Here is a 21616-nt window from a genome sequence, read left to right as displayed (position 1 = left end):
GGAGCAAATCAGAAACCAGGATGGCTTCTCTAAATCAGGAATGTCCCTGGAAAATAGGGACAGTTTGGAGGGTCTGTCAGCATGATTTACTCATAGCTGCAGGAGAAAAGGTAAGATGCCCCTTGTTCATCACCTTCACAGACCTGCTAAAAGCCTTTGACCCTGTCAGCTGAAAAGGACTCTTCACACTGCTCAGCAGTTTAGGATGCCTACCTAAGCTCCACAAGATTATTGTGTCCTTCCATGGGAACATGCATGGCACCATCCAGTATGATGGTTCATCCTCAGGTGCCTTCCCTATAAAGAGGGCTGTGTTCTCATCCCAGTTCTCTTTAGCATATTCTTGTCCCTGTTGGTCTCCTGTGCCTTCACCTCAACTGAAGATGGTGTGGATTTCCATTCAAGGGGCAACTGGGGTCTTGTTCTGTTCAACCTGGGATGTCTCCATGCTAAGATAAAAGTACGTCAGGTTCTTATGACATGGCAGGACAGAGTCTCAAACAAATATGTGATCTTCCAAGTCCACATTCCCAACATGCTCCCACTTCTGTCTCAGCAAGGTCTATGCTGGCTTGATCGTGTACACAGAATGGAAGATGGCAGAATCCCCAAGGACGTGCTTTATGGAGAGCTGACATCAGACACCAGGCCCATTGGCAGACTAACTCTACATTATAAAGTTGTCTGCAATATGACATGAAGCCTGGTAATGTTAGACATCCCCCCTCTCCACTGTGTAGGTGTCACTTGCAGAAGACTGCTGTGCCAGGAGACAGACAGTCAGGCCTTGTATCCACAGCAGTGATCAGAGGAGATATGACCGCTAGGTGGAGCACAGAGAGAAGAAAAGCCATGGTGCATCTGTAACAGCAAAACTGGATGCTTTCATCTGTTCCAGCTGCAATAAAATGTGTCTCTCCCATACTGGTCTCTACAGCCACAGCAGGTGCTGTAATTCTCCAACCACCTCAGATGGCACACTCTTCCATTGCCTCTTGAGACAGACAGATGCAAACACCTTGCCCAAACCTAAGGATGCTCTTCAGAAATGCTGTTGCATGTGGCCCCTGCCAGATGAAGTAAGGTAGGTAACATGTAGGGCATGTAGGGTGTGGAACCTTTTCCAACCCAAGGGACAGCTGCCCTTGTGGGCAGCCATCTGGGAGCCACATACCAATGATGGACATAGCCAGAAGCAGAAATACACAGTATAATGGATGTGACTCTTTCCTTTGCACCGTAGGCTAAATTCCAGCCATGAAAAGCCAGATCTTTCTACACACTTGCACCCACACAGAATCACAGAGTTGTAGAATTGCAGAGTTGGAAAGGATCCCAAGGGTCATCTGGTCCATCATTTAATTTGTTATCACCACGTTGGGCATTGCTTTCCTTTTGGGTGAAGACAGAGGCAAAGTAGGTGTTGAGTAGTTCCACCCAGTAGCATTTCTCCATCTTCTAGACACAGAGGACTTACTACTTGATTGTTCTACCTCTTGCTTTGAACACAGCCAAAGACACCTCTTATTACTGTATTATTATCAACCGCTCTTGCAAGCCTGAGCTCATTCTGAATTTTTGCCTGCCTGACCTTCTCCCTGCAACTGCTGGCTACTTGTGTATACTTCTCCTTTGTGATTTCCCCTTTCTTCCATTTATTATATACACCCTTCTTAAATTTCAGCTCATTTGTAAGCTCCTTATGCAGCCGAACTGGTTTCTTTAGAGGCCTCTTACTTTTCTTTCTTTCACAAGCATTTAGCAATACAAATGTTAAAAACAACAGTTAATGAGAAAATAAACAGTTAAGTAAGCATATTAATAACAATAAAACAAGATATTGGATGTTCATTTGCATGCTAACTCTCACAACCAGTTACTGTTAGGGGTGTCAGGTAAGGAGTATCCCAGACACTGAGATTTCATGTTCCAAACCTGAGACCTAGGGGCGGCTACTGGTGATGTCACAGAGACAGGCCCTAGTGATGTCATGGAGGCGATCACTGGAGACAGAGGTTAATTGGGAGAGGGGAAAGGAGAAGTGCAGGGGGGACCCCCTCCCCATCAATTATCTATGTTATAATTTGCAGCTATAGCTATAGCTCTTTTCCTCAAATTAACTGCAAGGACTGGTTTGCATGTAATGCCTATCTCTGGCTTGTCCTTTTCTGCTTCATTAAATACAGAAGTTGGGGAGGACCAAAGCATTGCCTTTTGAGCTATGTTTACCAGCATGCAGCTCATTCGCATTTCAAGCCCAGTTTAAAATAAACCATGGTTTAATGTGACACCATTATTGGCTTCTGATTTTAGTCTGGAGTTTAGCCAAAGTGTGAGTCTTCTTCCTGTCTAATGCAGAACTCATTTCCCAGCAGATTTTAATGCATCTAAATTGTTTCCCATAAAGTGCGCTGTGCTCAACCCTGCATGCGCACACACACGTAGTTTAAATATACACCAGTTCTGTGTGAGAGAAAGTGACAACCCCATCAAGGTCACCCACCTGTGTAGGGACTTCATTTTGCTTTTCAAACTACTTTCATTGGAAGATTTATAGCCAAACGCTGTAAGCAAGGGGTGGACAACCTTTTAATCTCTCAGAGCCCACATTACCTTGTGGGGTGATATATCAGCTGCATACTGGCGTTCTGTGGGGCTGAAGACAGTATTGGGTAGGGTGAAATCCAGGAGGGGGGCACCTCTCTTCTCTCACTCTTCCTGACACCTGTCTCTTTCTGACAACCCTTTCTCTTCCTCTCTCAGTCCCTCCTTGCCCAACATTCTGCTGGGAGAAGGAAAGATTGTTTTTGCAAAAGTCTGACACGATTCCTTTCAAAGAGCTTTTTGACATGAGAGCCACCCCCGCTCTAATCACTATACACCACAGTCTTCCACTATTTTTTGTCCCCCCCCCCTTCTCACTGCCCTTCAGCACAGCAGACTTTATCTAGGACACAACTTTAATCTGCTCAAATCCCTCACAGTTAACTAGTTTTATAGCACTCTCATCTTCTAGCTTTTCTGATTTTACCACCTTTCTCCAGTGCCAGACTAGTCTAGTTTGCAGGGTTGGCTCAATACCTTTCACCCCTGTAGGCAAAATTCCCCCACCCATGCCCCTGCCCCAATGATACCCACAAATCTGAGCCTCTGCCCTTGTTGGCATACACCCAAGGAAACTGGGGCAATTGGCAGGCCCCCAGCTGGCTCCAGCCCACTGGCCGGTGTGCCGGGGAAACTTCGGCCCTTGGTGCAGCATGAATCTGTGCCTAGGCTTCAGAAGACTGAGCACACAATTCAGCAGAATAAACACTGTGCAAACAGAAATGGCACAAGAGGCTTTGTGAGCATATTTACAAGCAGGTTTATTCAGGGTAGATCAGGACAAAAGGAAAACATGTCTGATCTCCTTCGTGTCCAAAGCAAAACAGAAAGCTATACAATGGGTTAAGTACTTAATTCGTTCCAGATGTCCGTTCTGTTATGTACTGAAATTCTCACCCTGGGCCAGCAGGGGGATACTGTAGATAGTTTTCACTCAGGTCAACATATGCAAATAAGGGATTGAAAGTGACATTCAGTGATTGGATAGTTACAGAAAGTGGTTACTGTTGCGTTCTAGCGGAGCTCTATATAAGCAGGCTGGCTGAACCCTTCAGTTCAGTTCAGTTCTGTTCTGTTCTGACCTGTGAATAAACAAGAGCTGTTTGAAGAATCATTGTGTCGTCTGATATGTTCACCCACAACTTAACACGTTCTTAACCTGAAGCACCACTTTAGCTAATGGGCCTCCTGCTGCCGCTGTGCCGCTGGAGCCCAATTTCTGTTCTTATCCTGAAGCAAAGTTCTTAACATGAAGCACTAATTCTGGGTTAGCGGAGTGTGTAACCTGAAGCGTATGTAACCTGAAGCGTATGGAACCTGAGGTACCACTGTACACAAAAAGAAGTTCCCAGCATACTGAGCTGGAGTGTAAACAGACATGTGACACACAACAATCATGCCTGTTTCTTAAGGTGGAACAGAACATCCCAACAGTCCTGTCCCACCCTCTCCCTGCTTCTGCTGTTGTGCTCACACTGCTGCCAGCCCTGCCACCACAACTCACCTGCAGCTGCACCTGTGCTGCCGCCATGATCCAGCTGCTGCTGCAAGGGTACAGCAATGAGGGCACAGCAGCAGGGGTGAGGGCAATGGCAGTTTGTGGGTGGCACACGCAAAGTCCCAGCAGGGCTGTCACCTGCACAACAGTGGTGGCAGGGAGGGGGTCAGATCTGCCACCCAAGGCAAATAGCTTCACCTCGCCTCATGCGCAATAAAGAGGATAATACCACGTACCACCCTGAGCTTCCCAGAGTGAGAATATAATATGAAACATGCTAAAATTAATCATGTAAAAGGGCACCCAAGCGTAGTTCATTTATTAAAATTTATTTGCCAATATGTTTGTATTGTCATCAATGCTGCTTTATGAATTGGTCTTATGTACACTGAAGCTTTTTGATGTATTGTCACAGTCTCTGCTTTTTAAATTGCTTCACAGTTGCTCTCCTGCTGCCATTGCCCACTTGTCCAAGACTCTCTCTCCCAAGAATGCTCTCTAGATGTTGCTGGACTCCTACTCCCATCACCTCCAGCCAGCATGGACAATTATCAGGGGTAATGGGAATTGTAGTCCAACAAATTATGCAGGACAACAAGTTCCCCATCTCTGATCTATCCAGTACACCGACTGACTGTTGTCTGCAAATAAGGAAGTTTCAGAATGACTGTAGAACGAATGGCTGTGCTTTCCTGCAGGTGCTGAAAGGTCAATCCCAGGATTAAACCAACACATGACTGACTGAACCGTGATGTGATCCATTACAAGAGATTTGCTGAACTGCCCAATTGGTGTGTTCCATTTTCTCAAGCCATTTAAAACAAGAGACAAATCTGATTGCTTCTTTCCTCAGACACTCAGGGCATAGCCCGCGCAGGAAATCGTAGGCATCTTCTCACACACATCTTGTCATTTCTGGATAAAGAAGCAAGGCCTTCAAACTGACAGTCCTTTGGATTTGCCGTTTTTCCTCCCTTGGATGTCCTTGGGATTAAAGAAACAAGGGGTGGTGAATACATTAAATCCAGATTAAGTTTAGCTGGCTGCAGCGGAGCCATCAACAGGGAAGAGCAACACATGAAAGCAAGAAAGAGGTGAGAGTTTATGTTTTAATTTCACCCTCCTGACCTAATAGGAATTCTTCAGCCTGCCTTGGTTTGCCAGCCACACATATTTGAAATATATTCCTGGCCATGGCTTTCTGTTAGGTTAGGCCTAACTGACCGTTGGGAGGTGGTCTTCAAGAGGAAAGGGGAGATACAGTGTGTGAAGCAGGGGACCATCAATCTCTTACAGAGCCAAATCCTGGATCAAAGTCCATGTAAAGAGCTTTTTAAAGAGAGATTTGAGGAAAGGATGTATTCATTTATTTATAAGGTGTGTTTTTTTAATAAATAAAAATCTGCACTTCACTGTAAGGTCCCAGGATAGATTACAAGTGCATAATATACAGGTATACTCACTGCACTTGGGGTGGCATAGCTTAGAGAAGAGCTGAGTAAGAGGCAACATGATACAAGTATATAAAGAATTATGCATGGCATGGAGGAGGTGGACAGAGAAAAGCTGTTCCCTTTTAACGCTAGAGCTCACGGGCTTCCAATGAAGATGAATGTTGAAAGATTCAGGGCAAACAAAATAAAACTACTACTTCACCTGGCTCACAGTTAAACTACAGAGCTCACCCCCATGAGAAGCAGCAATGGCCACCAACTCTGATGGCTTTAAAAAAGGATTTGACAGAGAAATGGACTATCAATGAGTGCGTGCCTTCATAGCTATGATCTACCTCCACAACTGGAGGCAGTATTTCTTCTGAATAGCAATTGCTGAAAACTTCAGGGGGGGAGACTGCTGCTGTGCTCAGGTGACTGATGCCCTGCTTGCATGTCTGCCACAGGCATCTGACTGTGGTGGACTAGATGGGGCACTAGCGTGATCTAGCAGGAGTGTTCTTATGTTCTCATGTGTGTGGAAGGACTGAGAGAGCACCATTCAGTTCTGCTATTCAAAACAAAATTGTGGAGTCCAAAATATTTGATTTTAAGCATGTGTTTTGTACTGGGTTCCATTGATAGATCCTGGGGTCTTAGTTAAAATCTAAAGTCTGCTATTTATTTATTTTAAGCCATCAACTTGCCCTATACTGAAGTATGCACATAGCCACCAGTAAAGCATCCCCCCCCCCCATTTTTTTAAGGGAAGAAAATCTTACAACAGGATTGTTGCTTTGATATTTTTCTTCAAGGACGACGGGGGAAAGCCAGAGACTCACCCTGTCCCTGTTCATCTCTGTGGTTTGCTGGAGTATGTTTCACCTCTTCTCTTACTGCTGGTCTTGGCTGCAGGCTATCCAAGAGCCAATGAGGTAAATCTGGAGAGCAAGGATATCTGGTGCCCTGTGGGACTGGTGGGGAAGAAGGCTGGGAAGTCAGTGGTAGGTGAAGGCAAAGCCAGTTATAGATGGAGCCACAGGTTGAGCTAACTAACTTCGTCCCCATCCTCATTCCTATGGATTTCTACAAGGGTAACATACTAAAGAGGATGAAAATAACATGTGGTGGCAGCCCCAAGACTAGTTGTTGGAATCCTGGAAGTCAAGCCCCAAGTTTGAGGAAAGTACTCTTTGGTGAGAGAACAGCAGCGATTTAACGTCGCAACAAAAAGCGTTGACTTCTGCATGTGGAACTGGGAGATGGCACAATCTTGTTCTTTTCCTCAGATAGCAAATGTCTTGCTCTGGTCCTGCTTTTAGCCTCAATATCTTTTTCCTTTTTTTTTTTTTAAAGGAACTGCTGCATTTAGTGCCTAAGTAAGCAGAGCATTCTGGGTAACGAGAGACTCACCATACATCTCTCTCCCAGCTTTATACGACCACTGAATTCTGGTTTGTTTGCATAGTGCCAAACAAAGGTTGCTAAGGCAATAAGCTGAAGCCCTGCTGGTTGCCAAGTGATGCACTTCGTGCTTCCATCCACTTCTGTTCCAACTATATGTTGCCCTTTCAACTAGGCCTGCGCCCCACAAAAAAATCACTATAGCAACACAGAAGGCCTGCACTATGCTACTACGCATGCCACATTTTCACAAAGAGAGGGGATGAGTATGCCATGTTCCCTCAGAATGGCAATGCAATGATGAGGAAATATGTGCTCTGATTCATTTTTGCCTGCCATTCTTAAACAGAGAACTCCTCCACCTGTTGTGGGGTGGGGGGGGGGGAAGAGGAGAGGAAAAAAACAGACCCTTCACATCACTGGTAATTCTCCTCACAAAACAATGGCTTGTAAACATTTTTTGGAAGAATTATTGGTCCCACTGTGGAGAGCTTCAGGGCCAAAGTACTCATTACAATAATTACATTTTTGAAGAGGCATGCTTAGGACTTGCCATGCATCTTTCTTAACAAAAAAGTGCAGCCATATGGATGGAGAGGAAGGGTGGAATGTGTGCACAAAGCAGTTGTGTGTTTTTTTAAAGGTGTTTCCATGCAATAGTTTCTCACAGTCTCCCTCTGCAACAAAATAGTTCCTCACAGGGTCCCCTTCAACAAAATGTCATCCAAAGGCCAGCCCATGCTTTTTAAACAGTTCATCTGGATTTCACTTTACTAGGGGAACTCTAATCCTCCCTCCCTGCAAAGGTGTTACCAGATTGCATCTTTACATGACCCTTCTCTTTCCCATCAGGAAAGTGACCATTCTTGTCCTTGGCCTAGACAGCGCAGGAAAAAGTTCCCTGGTGAAAGAAATCCAGAGAGGTGAGTTGCTAAGCAGAACTTAATGTCAGTTAAGCTTTCCAGCTCTTCCACTCCTGAACCTGAATTCAGTGCCTAGTAGCGCTGACAGGAGTGTCTCTAAAGGCTCATCCACACTTAACCTTTGCTCTGAGTTTATAGGTCCATGCTTTTCAGGTCTGTGTCTGAGTATTCTGTTCCGTTCTGGTGCTTTCCCAAGGAAAACTCATGTTTTACCACCGAATCGGAGCAAGCAGCAATCCATTTGCTCTAGTTCAGCAGTAAAACATGCTGGGACATAGACCTGGGAGGCCCAGACTTGTGCCTAGAGATGCGGCGCAAAAGGAAGTGTGAATGAGTCCTCAGCCTGTGCTGAAGGCCTTTCTTTCATATAACATTCCTCAGCCAGTCTTACATAGTTTAGTTCTAGGAGACTAGCTGTCAGGTAGACCTGAGTCTCAGCATCAACCTATAACCCTTGTTGCCGATTTCAGCTGCCTATGAGCCCTGTACGCACTGGCTGACCTGACACATTACTCTGTACAACCGTCACTCAAACAGTAAAGCTCTATAATTCCCTTAATTCCCAATGTTTGGGCTGTGAGTACCATTGCTCAAACCACCAAAATAGCAATACCTATGGCCAAGAGAGTAGTATCAGTAGGCTTGGGGAAACCCTAAAGTTTGCAAAAGAACAGAAAACTGGAAGACTACCAAAACAATATAATAAGGACTTGGGCTGCATACATACCATACATTTAAAGCACACAAACAAAAATATTGGGACCTGTGGTTAACCCCTCACAGAGGTACAATTTCCAGCAAACTACAGTTCCCAGTATTGTTTGGGGGAATAAATGTGCTTTAAATGCATGGATGCATACACAGCCTGAGCGTATGCTGACAGGGGAATATAATGGGAAACAGAGCTTGAGTGGGCAAATACAATGGTGTATCCTAGAGGAAAGACCTGAACAGGAATGCTTCACTGTGCAACATTTTATATCAGGCCCTCCTTGCAACTTCCTATATTTTTTCTGGAAATTAGAGGAAAGCTCCTGTGGCGTATGACCTTACCTGTATTTTTACTTGAGACTGATGCCCGTTGTTGTTGTTTCGTTTGCTCTTGCTACTTTTGTTTGCAGTCCTCTCCTGTGAAGTGCTTCCCATCACGAAGCCAAACCAGACGGCACTCAGGGTGGACAGGTTTGAGGTGTCCCTCATTGACCTGCCTGGTGGACAGCAGTCCTGGGGAACCTGGAGGGACCAATACAGCACCGCACATGGGATTATCTTTGTGCTTGACTCCAGCGATGTGGCAAGGATGGAAGAGGCCAAGAAGACTCTCTCCCGTGTTCTGGGGCACCCCAAAGTTTCAGGAAAGCCTCTGTTACTGTGAGATACTGATTCTCCTGGCATCTTCCTTCCTTTGTACCCTGTGATGAATGAATGGGTGTAAAACAGGGGTGGAGATTTCTCTCCCCTCTCCTCTCCCCGCCTTCCCTGTTTTATTAGACCCACTAGGATTCTTCTTTGGAACGCAGGTGGTGCTGTGGGTTAAACCAGAGAGCCTAGGACTTGCCGATCAGAAGGTCGGCAGTTCGAATCCCCGCAACGGGGTGAGCTCCCGTTGCTCAGTCCCTGCTCCTGCCAACCTAGCAGTGCGAAAGCACATCAAAGTACAAGTAGATAAATAGGTACCGCTCCGGCGGGAAGGTAAACGGCATTTCCGTGTGCTGCTCTGGTTCGCCAGAAGCGGCTTAGTCATGCTGGCCACATGACCTGAAAGCTCCCTCAGCTGATAAAGCGAGATGAGCGCTGCAACCCCAGAGTCGGTCACGACTGGACCTAATGGTCAGGGGTCCCTTTACCTAGGATTCCTCTTTAGGCCCATGAGGCCATTTCAGCCAAGCTACATCCACCTGCCATACACTTGACATTATATATGACATCAGATGCTGGGCATGTTATATCCACTGACATGAAAGAGAGGTTGCAGGCAGAACTGATCCGAGGCAACTACAAAGTGCCACAGAGAGCAGTAAAGGGAGTGGTTTTATACCTTCCAAGTCATGATCAGATCCACAAGCCAGTTTACAGGGGAAACGATGTATCTCCAGTCCATCTCAATAAGCCTACACTCAGCCCACTTCTGTGATCAGTGAAAAGTTCCAGGGGCCAGGTTTTAGTTCCCTTTTGAAGGAAGCCACTGGAGGCTCATTGGTGTTTTGTCATATCTGTGTTTATCTAGAAACACACACAGAGAGAGCATAGTTGGAGGTGCAGGTTAAATGCTCCAAAAGCCCATGACTCCCATAGTAGGTCTTACGGGAAACAGGTGCTGCTCCCTACAGCCAAATACTGTTACCTTACAGAGTTTTGGAGTTCCTCCAGATATTTACTGACCATTCATCCTGGTTAGCTTGCACAAGCTATTGTGGAGGGTGTACAGTGTCCACTCTTTCTTGAGCATCCATTCTAATTTGTTTGATGAGGCAGTGATACAACAAATAGCATTCATCCTGATTTGGGTGTCTTCTTCCCATTAATAATTTGTTTATCCCACACCTTTCAGTGCCTTCCCCCATCACTTTCCTGACTAAAAAAGGTCACCCCTTTCCTTTCTTTTCTTTTCTTTTTTAAAAATGGATTTATTGTACTACAGCAGCAGAGTGCTTTAATCTACTTTAATTGTGCAGACCTAATTTGCTACTATGTGCTTTAATCCTTCCCACAAAATAATGACAGTCTGGAGCAGGGATCAGCAAACTTTTCCAGCAGGGGGCCGCTCCACTGTCCCTGAAACCTTGTGGGGGGGCTGGACTATATTTTTTTTTGGGGGGTGAACGAATTCGTATGCCCCACAAATAACCCAGAGATGCATTTTAAATAAAGGACACATTCTACTCATGTCAAAACACGCTGATTCCCGGACCATCCGTGGGCCAGATTTAAAAGGTGATTGGGGTGGATCCAGCCCCTGGGCCATAGTTTGTCTACCCATGGTCTAGAAGCAGGGATAGACAGTTTAGCACTTTCCTAACCCTTTTCCTAACAAGAAGGGGTAAATCGGGATGAGTCATCTCTGACCATCACTTCATCTTTTGGGGCCCTCTTAGCACCCATGGAATAACACTGGCGAAATATCAAAGTTATTAGTAGTCTTTTATCAAGCCTAAAGTCACATCAACACCATACATTTAAAGCACATAGCTCCCCCCCCAAAAAAAAAAACAATCCTGGGAGCTGTAGTTTGTTAAGTGTGCTGGGCATGGTAGCTCAGTGAGGGGTAAACTTCAGTTCCCAGAATTCCTTTGAGGAAGTCATGTGCTTTAAATGTGTGTTAAATGTGCTTTAAGCGTGTGGATCTGCCCATTCAATACTGCATAGTAGACCTGGTGCCCTGCAGATGTTGTTGGACTTCGGGTTAGAGCATAAATTTGATTCAGCACACATTTAAAGCTTTAAAGCTCAGTTTATCAAGTTTGCACTTTCTAAAACAATATGCGAACAAAACCACAGCAATTATTCGTAATCCATTCTTACCCAAATTTTGTGATGCAGTTCTCCAAACAAACAATGTTTACAAAAATGCATATATAAGGGGAAAGCGTGCATAAAAATGGAGATATTGTGGGGAGGGGGAGCATACAAAATAGAGTTATATTATTAGGATAAATTTTCACTGATGGATGTAAAATTGGAAAAAGGAGAAACTGAGAAGTAGACAGATCCTTTCACCTTTGTACTACAGCTCCCACTAGCCACAGCCAGCATGGCCAATGGACAGCAGTTATGGGACGTGTAGTCTAACAACATCTGAATGGCCAAAGGTTCCCCATTGCTTTTTTAAATGGTATAGCTACAACAGTGAGTGTGCTGTTTGCTAATGGAATAAAGCTTTTCTGTCTGTTCTGTTTTCAAATTTCTATGTGAATGGTTCAAGGCTGGCAAACAAGCAGGACAAACTGGATGCTCTCTTGCCCTGTGAGATCATTGAGTGCCTGTCTCTGGAAAAGTTGGTGAACGAAAACAAGTCGTTGTGTCGAATTGTAAGTAAAATGATACCCTCTTTACACAGGTTGGCTATTCTTCACAAGGGCTGGAAAGGAAGTCTCCCTTTTGTCCACTCTGCCCTGCATGATGATCAATTTCATGGAGTTTATACAGACTGTTACTTCCTCTTGTTCAGATTACATATCCCATTTTAATTCTTGCCCAATGGAATTGAGGAAATTGGGTCAGAGAGATCTGGACAGGAAGTCCTTGCAGTCAGAGATGATGGGAGTTGTAGTCCCACAACACCTGGAATAATGGAGGCTGGTGGCTATTAGGACTGGTAAGACATCAGTCGGCAGACTCAGAAGCCATGACATATGGAGCCAAATAATTCTAGTTTTGCCCACATCCAGCTCCCTGTGGTTGCACAAAGGCAACCAGAAGACTAAAAAGGGTAGAGATAACAGCCAGTGACACCCCCCCCCCCCGCACAGGTTGTAAGAAGGCAAGCAGATAGGAATTAACTGAGAGCAAGCGGACACCTCCTCTTGCCTCCTGGGTGGGTTGGCCCTGGAATTCAGCACTATCTTAGCAGTATCTAGCTCACATAAGGTCTAGTTTGCTCCTACCTTCGGGCAGGAGATACAGAAGTATAGTCAGCCGCACCAACAGGTTAAAGGACAGTTTTTATCTGTGGGCTGTTAGGCTGCTGAATGGGGGGGGGGGATAGTGGTGCAATTGACAAGCACACAGAGCATGAACAAGACTGAGTGTATGTGTGGGGTGGAGGGGGGCTCATTTAATTTCACTGCACACAGGTGGTGTAGTGACAATAAAGGTTAATTTTTATTATTTATTTGTTTGTTTATTTATATTTAGTTAACAACTCCTGATGCATAGAAAATACATTTATGGTTGTTTGGCAGAAAATGGCTTCTTGCAGCAAGCCGTATCATCTACATCAATTTCCCTTACATCATGTAGCAGGTTTTGCATTGCACCAGGAAATGTCTCCCCTTTGCCTGCTGGTCTGAACATGTCACCAGAGAGGGCCTGCCAGAGTTTCTTGTAACAGACCTCCCATAGGTATTATGGTTTTGTTGTTGGCATCCATCTGCCAACTCACAGACTCCTCTACTTTCTTTGCCTTGAATGGGGCAGCTGGGTTTTCAGACTGGCTGTCCTCTACCTTCATCTTACAGGAACCATGTTCAGCTTCCAAAAGGCTTCCCAAAATCCAATGCTGGACCATCGTTCAAGGGCTACATTGGCTATTGCGTACAATTGCCACCAACTACAGTGTACTGTGTGGTCGCATCCAGGAAGACAGTCCTGAACAGCAAGTGTCACTAGAGCAGGAGGTATCCAAGAAAGTACAGAAATCCAGGAACAGGACATCAGAAGCCAGGTTCCTCCTTCTTCCTGCAAGCCTATGCTGTGTGTAATGCCTACTCTTAAGATCTTAGAGGGGGTTGGACCATAGCTCAGTGCTGGAGCATCTTGCTTTACATGCTGAAGGTCCTAGGTTCAATCCCCATCATTTCTATATAAGGGTGGGGGAAGATTTCTTGTATGAAATCCTGGAGGGCCGCTGCTGGTCAACATTGACAATATGGAGGTAGATGTGCCAATGGTTTGACTCAGTACTGTATAAACCAGCTTACAAATGAAAACAAAGGTCAGTTTATAAGAAGATTGCTTAGTGCAGGGTGGTGAAGAGAGAGAAGGGGAAAGAGCAAGGTGATGAAAAGCTGAACAGAGAACAAGCTGGCAAAAGGGGAAAAGACAAGATGGGAACAATTAGAGCAGAAACTGAAGCAGGAGTCAACAACATGGCACCCAAGGTTCCAATAGACCCTTGAGGTCTTACCTTGGGGCCAACGAAACCTCTGTGTCCCCCCCACACACACACACTGCCCTCTTGGTCATAAGGTAAAGAGAGTGCTTGCCTATTTCTTCTTTTAAAAGTACATAGAGATTAAGAGGGAAGTTGACAGAGTGGTGCTCTTTCCCACTTCCTTTTTCAGCTGTATGTGGTCTTCAAAGCTCAGCTTAATTCTATTGGATCTGGTTTTTACCCAGATTCCTTGGTAAAATGAAGTGTGTGCCCACAGACCTAAAAAGTAGAACAAATGGGACAAGCTGAAAGGCCAGAGACAGAAATTACTACCCAAACAGCAGCAATTACTTGACATTGACTGAGGCTGAGAAACTGAGAGTGAGAAACAGTGAGGCCACATCGACACCATATATTTAACACAAATTTAAAGCACATCACCTTCTCCTAAAGGATCCTAGGAACTGTCATTTGTTAAAGGTGCTGGAATGTAGTTATATAAACTACAACTCCCAGGGTTATTTGAGGGAACCCATGTGTTTCTAAAGTGCTTTAAATACATAGTAGGGATTTCACCTGATTTGCTCAAGGGTCCACCAGTAGATCTGTAGTTGAATAGAGACCAAGTTCTCCAAAAACTACATTTATTTGTTGTACCACATAGACACAGAAGATGGCAGAGCTGTTTTTAGCACCACTGCTTAGTTTCAAAGTTGAAGGAATAGAATAATATGTGCATATGTGTATCTTTTGAATAATTTATTACATCTGCTTTTTAGGGAGTCATTGGCCAGAAGGGAGTGCAGCCAAGGAGGAAATGCCAAGATGGAGGAAAAGAAACCCACAAAGCTGCCCCAGAATATCCCCTCCCAGGTAACTGGTGATTCTGCTATATTTTGTCTGGTCTGCCAGGAATTTTACACTTTTAAAGATGCAGTGTTTCATAAAATTAATTAGTGGCATAATGGGCAAGTTTAGACATCACGATAAACCACAGTTAATTATTTACCACATGTGAACCATTTGCACCCAGTTTGCTCCTTGCTAGCACTGGGGAGAAACAGATCACAATTCCTGCCTTAGCATTACATCTGAGCCAGAAATCATGGGTCGTTTCACTCAAACAAACTCATGATCAGGAAGTCAAGCACAATCCTTGTGTGGGCAATGGGGATGCAAAAAGGCACCATTTTCTGTCCCATTCCACCTTGCATTCATTTCAGCAGCTCATCTTCCATCAAAATTGCTGTTGCTTATCTCACTGTCCGCCATGGCAAAACTACATAATTTATGTGATTTATGTAATTAATTCCACAAATTACATAAATTATGTTGTCATCATGCTATTCCACCGCATTCATTTCAATGCAAAGGAAATGCAATGCAAATGTGGGAGGGGGGTACGTAATCAATTATGTATTGTTTGCAGGCTCAAAGCAGCAGCAACAGTGAATGCCAATTGTATTTGCTGTTCTGGACATGAGATGAATACAGTGGTACCTCGGGTTACATACACTTCAGGTTACATACACTTCAGGCTCCACTAACAGACTCCGCTAACCCAGAAATAGTACCTCGGGTTAAGAACTTTGTTTCAGGATGAGAACAGAAATCGTGCTCCAGCAGCGCGGCGGCAGCGGGAGGCCCCATTAGCTAAAGTGGTGCTTCAGGTTAAGAACAGTTTCAGGTTAAGAACGGACCTCCGGAACGAATTAAGTACGTAACCAGAGGTACCACTGTAGGTGAACATTGGCAGTTTCCATTTTCATTGGAATTCTCCAGCATCCCTAATGTGCAGGGCCATAGTTCAATGGCACAGAACCTTCTTTCCAGGCGGAAACGCCCAGATTCAATCCTTGGCATTTACAAGTTGGCCAGTGCAACTTATAATTCCTTCCTGAAAGTGTGAAAGGCTGCTGCCAGTCCGTTACTGAGCTAGATGGACCAATTGTTTGGCTCAGTTATACAGCTTCCTATGTTCCTGACATTTTCTGTGCCACGTTTTCTGAAAGCATTCCCAGAGACAGGGCTTTTTCTCACACGCACGCACTTTGTTTCTGCTCAGCAGGAAGAAATGCCGGTGGCCTCCAAGAAAAAGAAAGGGAAATTAAAGCTGAAGGTGAAGAAGAAAGGTTTGGTGCAGTCGGAGAATACCTTGACAGAAGATGACAGTGCGAAAGCAGCAGCAAGTGGGAGCAAAGTGGGAGGTGTCACTGTCTGCCGTCCCAGCAACAAGGTTGCCCAAGAGAACCCCAGAGTTCTGGAAACAGCTGCACCCCCAGCAGGTAAACATAGATTTCTTAGAAACATGAGAGAAACGCTAGAAGCATGACGATGAAGAAGAAGTAGCAGTATTATATTTCCATCCCACCTTTCTTCCAAAGAGCTTGAGGTGGCACAGGTAGTGCTCCCCCTCTCCATTTTATCCTCACACCAATCCTGTGAGGTAGGTTAGGGTTGAGAGGCAGTGACTGGCCCAAGATCACTTCAGTGAGCTTCAGGTTTGAGTGAGTCTCTGTAGAACTTCCTCAGAGTGCGCTGTCAGCTGCAAACAACATCTTGCAGGTAAAGATCTGCTGTGCTTTCATCTTGGCATGGACAGGCCTCCATCACTCTTGAATAGAAGTCCACACTGTCCTCAGCTGAGCTGAAGGCATTGGAGAGCAACAGGAAGAAGAATATGCCAAAGAGAGTCAAGGTGAGAACACAGCCCTGTTTCACACCACCTTTTATAGGGAAGGTGAACAAGGATGAACCATCATGCTGTCACTGGGGGGAAACAAAATCTCATTTCTCAATCAGATTGTTCCTCCAATTTTAGGGCCAGATCTTCTGTTGCCATTTGTAGCATTTGAATGTCCACCTGGTTGTTTAGTTCTAGGTTTAGCTCTAGTGCTTTTATTAGTCCAGTCTGCAATTTGCCCAAATAGATATTTAAATTTCTGTTTGAAAGCTCTGCCCGATCTGAGACAGGAGCTTTCCTTATCTTGCTTATGTAGTAGTCTGATTCTTTGTCTTCCTCCACGGTTGTTTGCATTTTCATGCCTTTTTGTGTTCTCATTCCTCCCTTGACCATCTCTGAATCTGAGGCCTGAAAGAAGGATTCGTCAATTTCTTCTTGAATACTGAGTCTTGCTTACTTCTTTTTTGGACCCTGGAGTCTGTGTGGCTTTAGTCTGCCTGAGCAGGAATAAAGTTTTAGAATTGTATGTGTCTTCTCTGCATCAAAGTAGTCCTTAGGCAATTAGACAGTAAACTATGCTGCCATTTAGCTCCTTGGCTAGCCATGGTCCCCAAACGCTGGTGAGTTTTCATGAGGATTCCTTTAAAAAAATATGTGTGTAAATGCTACATATATGCAGAGAACTGAATTTATGATTGGGAAAATGAGAGATTGAGAGAACCACTACTGACAGATCCTTCTGTCCCTGCTAGTTACTATGATGTGGCTCTGAAATCAGGTTTGAGTCTGTAGCACAAATATGGGATTCTGGTTAATTCTGTCCTCCTGAACCAGTACCTATAGATCAAACCATAGTTTACTGTGGCTTGCAAACCAGAGAATTTATTCCATCCCCCCCCCTACTTCTTCTTTTTTTTCAGGACAAAGCACAAAGAAGAAAAATAAAAGACTGAAAAATAAAGTCAAATCTCAGGAATCATCACAGACCCAGCCAAACGAGCACCTATCAAGCACTTTTGGTACATCTTACTCAGCTAGGAAAGGGGTTGCAAAATATTAAGGATACTCATTAAAGCAACAAATAAGTTTGATTAGCTTTGGGGGGGAAACAAAAGCTCTGCGTATTTTAGGGTCTTGAGCCAGATTGTGGGCAAATGTGAAGTCCTATGGCAATGCTTCCAAACGGAGGTGGAAGCAGGATTAGGTAAAATTGCATATAAAACACGTGTATAAGGGAGAATTTCTCACTAAAATGCTGAAAAATGTTCGTGAGGACTTGCCAAGTTATGTAGAAATGTGGATAAATAAATTTTCAAGGCTAGAAAAATTATAAACTGAGAGAACCCAGCTTTTACATATTTGCCCATTCCTACTTTAGACTAACCATTTACTTAGCTGTCTTGTTCATCCTTGGGTGGATAACTAGGGTATGAATCTTCTTAAATAATTGTCAGATTTATATGATCCCACCTGCTGAAGCACCTGTTGTTGTTGGCATTCATCTGTCTTGAGAGGCACTGGTGTGCACCTCTGGAGATGAAGCCAGACCACTGTGTTAGCAGTGTCTCCCCAGGGCACAAGCCTGGGCAGTGTGGAGGTCCTGGGATCTCCAGAGGACAAGACCCTCCCTCTCAGCCTCCCTGATGTAGTCCAAAGGAAAGCAGAGAAATACATTTGTCACCAGCTTGGCTGCAGGAGTTGCTGGAAGGAGGCGGACAAAGGGCCATCCAGCTGTCTTAGGGACTCTGCTTTTGATTTGAGTAGGACTAGAGGTCTTGTTACTTCCTTTGTATGTATAACAGTTAAGAAAAAGTAATTAGATCAGTCCAGTGTGACTGCGCCCTACTTTACAGAGGATGGTCCCCTGTTTGAAGGGCTGTCTGCTTCAAAATTCTTTAACGTTAAAGAACCATAAAAAGGGAGAACTTCCAGAGGCCAGCGAAGTTTCCCATCAACAGTTAGCAGCAGGATTGCAGACTGAGCAGGTCTCCTGGTCACAATCTTCCCCACTTTGTGCAAATGTATGTCCTCTTTTTTCCTCTTTCTGGCAATCTGTAAGTGGTCACCCTGTTTCATCCATGGCTCCTTCTTCCACAGATTTGTATCGGAGAGCCATGCTGGCTCTGAAAATGCAGCCACAGAGCCGGAAGCCACAGTCTACAACCGCTCCCTAAATGAGATGCTCCACACTTTCCCTTGGGACTGGGGATTCAAAGTGGTACTAAGAGAATTGAAGAAACTGCAGCAGCAAGGCCAAACCTGATTCTGAGGTGTTCCAAGCTCATCTCTGCAAGATGTTGCAAGGTGTTTAAAGGGGCAGGTGTTAGCATACAGTTGGTAGTTGACGGAAAGAGCCCTCCCCAAATGGAAAGCTAGGGAGCTTCCTGCCTGTCGCTGTTTTCGAGGGGGTTCAATCACATACTGGCAAAGTAAAGTTGTGCAATTATAAGAGGTCTTGCTTCCCTCAAAACACTGAACTTCTTTTGCAATAAGGAAAGGGAAAGGCACTGGAATGTGTGGGATAATGCTAGTTTTTGATACAAGGATCATCTTAACTTCGTGGAAGCAAATCATAACAAATCCTCATTAAATAGCCAATGGCAGCTAATTTCCCTGCAATGAAATCAGGATGAATGCTCTACTAACATGGCAACTGGAAGTATCCCTGGTCTCAGAAGTAGAAGAGTGGGGTGCCTTCAGAACTCCTCCAAGTCATTTTGCTACCTGAGGCAGAAGACAAGATGATGTGTCCGCCGCGCCCTATTCTACACAAGAAGCCGAACAAGATTGGTGGTTGAATCTTCCTTCAGCATTGGCAACAAAACAGCATCTCCACCATGCCTGAAGGCAGCAGACTTGCATAGGGAGCACATTGTAGGCCACTTGTGCGCACAGCTCCCCAGAATCTTGCTGCTGTTCCCTGCCTCCCAGCATTTCCTGCCTGAGCTGGTTGCCTCATTCTGCCTAATAGTTGAGTTGGCCCTGGGTGGCTCTGGGGCAGCGATGGAGAACCTTTTTCATTTCTTTGATGGCTCACTTTCCATGAGCCACATGCCAGTAGTGGGAAGAGCCATTGCAAAAGGTGGGTGGGGGTGGGGCCACTCCTCTCCCTCTCCCTCCCTCCCTCCCTCTCTCTCTCTCTCTCTCTCTCTCACACACACACACACACACACACACACACTTATTTACAAATACAATTTTGCATTCATACACATGCACACATTATACCCACATGCATCTATTCTCACATATAACATACACACATTCAGTACTTCTCTCCCTCTCTCCCAGACACTTCTGTGAAATTAGAATTCAACAAGATTTGGGCTGTGTACACATCAAATCTTAAAGAGCATTCTGTGTACAGCAAGTGCAGACGTTTTCCAAATTGTCACACTACATCATACATATCCAACACATGTTCTGAAGTTATTCTCCACTTCTTCTTATTCTTATTTTAAGTTGAGAACATTGGGGAAATGCAATATAAATTTGCATCGCTCCATTGTGTAGACACCAGGGAGCACATTGTGCGACTACCTAGTTGTTGGATGGTTTCACAATTGTTCAGGTCTGGAAAGCAGATAGGGTCACATTACTTCTGGAAGCAGTAACAGACTTTCGAAGGCTAGTTGAGGGGAGGGAATGTCAGTGAAACAATTCATATCCATCCCATCACACCATGACGACTGATGTGCATGGCATGAACCAGCATAAGTCTACCTGTAATTGACATTAAAGCACAAATGTGGAGATGAGTTTACATAAATGCTCACTGAGTAAAACTCAGTTAAAATGGCTTTTGTACACTTTAAACCAGCAATTGTGTGCATATGCCTTCCTGCCTCATCCTATTAAGAGGGAGAGTTTGCAGGCATCATACTTATGAAGAAGAAAGGATCGGTGTTCTGGATACCCTTAGAAATTGCCTTATCCTTTATGTCCAACTGTGATTGACAAGTGGGCACTCCCTTAGGACCATTACCTGTACCAAATGATATTTTATTTTGTATTTTGTTTTTCAAAACTGTTGGTTTCATCTGTACTTTCATAATTTTATTGTGTCTACTTTTAAAGTTTGTCGATTTTATTGATATTTTCTTATGAATATTTTATATTATTTTGTGTAAGCCATTTAGAGAGGGTTTATTATTATTATTATTAAGTGGGATATAACTCTTGTTAAATAAATTTAAAAAGTAAATGTACAACTATGGGGAGTACTCAGAGGCTGAAACAGTCTTCTGTTGGAGTACTGCCAGAGCCTCTGTGGATTCCATAAACCTAAAACAGCACAATTGTGGCTTGATTGAACATAGAATCATAAAGCAGTACAGATTGTTCCCTTCTGAAAGAAAATTATATGAAAATGATGTATAGATTGTATGTAACACCAGTACAGATAGCAAAAATGCATAAAACTGGCTCTAACATTTGCTGGAAATGTAAAGAAAAAGAAGGCACTTTTTATCATATGTGGTGGCAATGTAAAGAAATTTAAAAACTTTGGGAAATGATATATAATGAATTGAAGAATATGTTTAAAATGACATTTGTAAAAAAAACAAAAAAACAGAAGCATTTTTGTTAGGGATTGTAGGACAAGACCTGCCAAGAAAAACAAAGAATTTATTTAATGAGGAAACCCCAACAAAAGAACAGTGGCAAGAGAAATTGATGAATTATGCAGAACTGGCTAAATTGACATACAAACTGTGAGGCAAGGACAACTGTGACTTTAAGGAGGAATGGGAACTTTATACAAATTATTTAAAAACACAACAAAATGAACTGGACTCCTTGGCAGGTTTTGAATTAAACATACACAGATTCATTGTTGACAACATGATGGAAAGAAATGTAAGAATATATACAATTTTATAATATGCAGAGAAAATATGTGCAGTGAAACCAGGAAGAGGAGCTGAGGGAAGTCCTGCTTGGGGGGGGTTATGTAGGTGATTATATGGTATGATAATTTGTTATGTGGAAATTGAGCAATAAAGAAATATTTTTTGAAAAAAAGAAGCATAAAGCGGTAGAGTTGGATGGGACACCAATGGTAATCTAGTTTAACCCACTTCAATGCAGGAATCTCAACTAGATCATATATGACAGTTAGTCATCCAACTTCTGCTTAAAATCTTCCAAGGTCTACCACCTCTCATGGGAGTCTGTTCAACCGTCAAACATCTCTGTCAGAAAGTTCTTTCTGATGTTTCATAGGAATCTCCTTTCTTGTAATTTGAATCTATTGGT

The 21616-nt window shown here is 44.0% G+C and overlaps 1 protein-coding gene and 1 long non-coding RNA gene across 2 annotated transcripts; one reads left to right on the top strand and one right to left on the bottom strand.

The window, feature by feature from the left end:
- Positions 1 to 4394: 4394 nt before the first annotated feature.
- LOC309361869 lies at positions 4395 to 7361 on the bottom strand. The gene is made up of 2 exons (XR_014164678.1): positions 6949 to 7361; positions 4395 to 5086 (listed from the first exon to the last, which is right to left on the bottom strand). It is a non-coding gene; the product is annotated as an uncharacterized lncRNA (long non-coding RNA).
- On the top strand, positions 5099 to 19448 carry ARL13A (ARF like GTPase 13A). The gene is made up of 11 exons (XM_081897118.1): positions 5099 to 5196; positions 5311 to 5423; positions 6351 to 6470; positions 7792 to 7862; positions 8984 to 9233; positions 11785 to 11890; positions 13040 to 13245; positions 14454 to 14547; positions 15740 to 15959; positions 17278 to 17376; positions 18455 to 19448. Coding segments are annotated over exons 2-11 (1245 nt in total). The 5' UTR covers positions 5099 to 5196; positions 5311 to 5421; the 3' UTR covers positions 18532 to 19448.
- The last annotated feature ends 2168 nt before the right edge of the window (positions 19449 to 21616 follow it).

This window comes from Podarcis melisellensis (assembly GCF_964234715.1).
Source record: "Podarcis melisellensis genome assembly, chromosome: Z".
NCBI classification, from domain to species: Eukaryota; Metazoa; Chordata; class Lepidosauria; order Squamata; family Lacertidae; genus Podarcis; species Podarcis melisellensis.
Note: the sequence above shows the minus strand (reverse complement) of the source record. Positions and strands in the feature narration are given on the sequence as shown.

Coding starts and splice junctions, on each gene's coding strand:
- ARL13A (XM_081897118.1), top strand. Junction 11,891..13,039: donor ACAAGTCGTTGTGTCGAATT/GTAAGTAAAATG, acceptor TTCATCTTACAG/GAACCATGTTCAGCTTCCAA. Junction 15,960..17,277: donor AACAGCTGCACCCCCAGCAG/GTAAACATAGAT, acceptor CTTTTTTTTCAG/GACAAAGCACAAAGAAGAAA.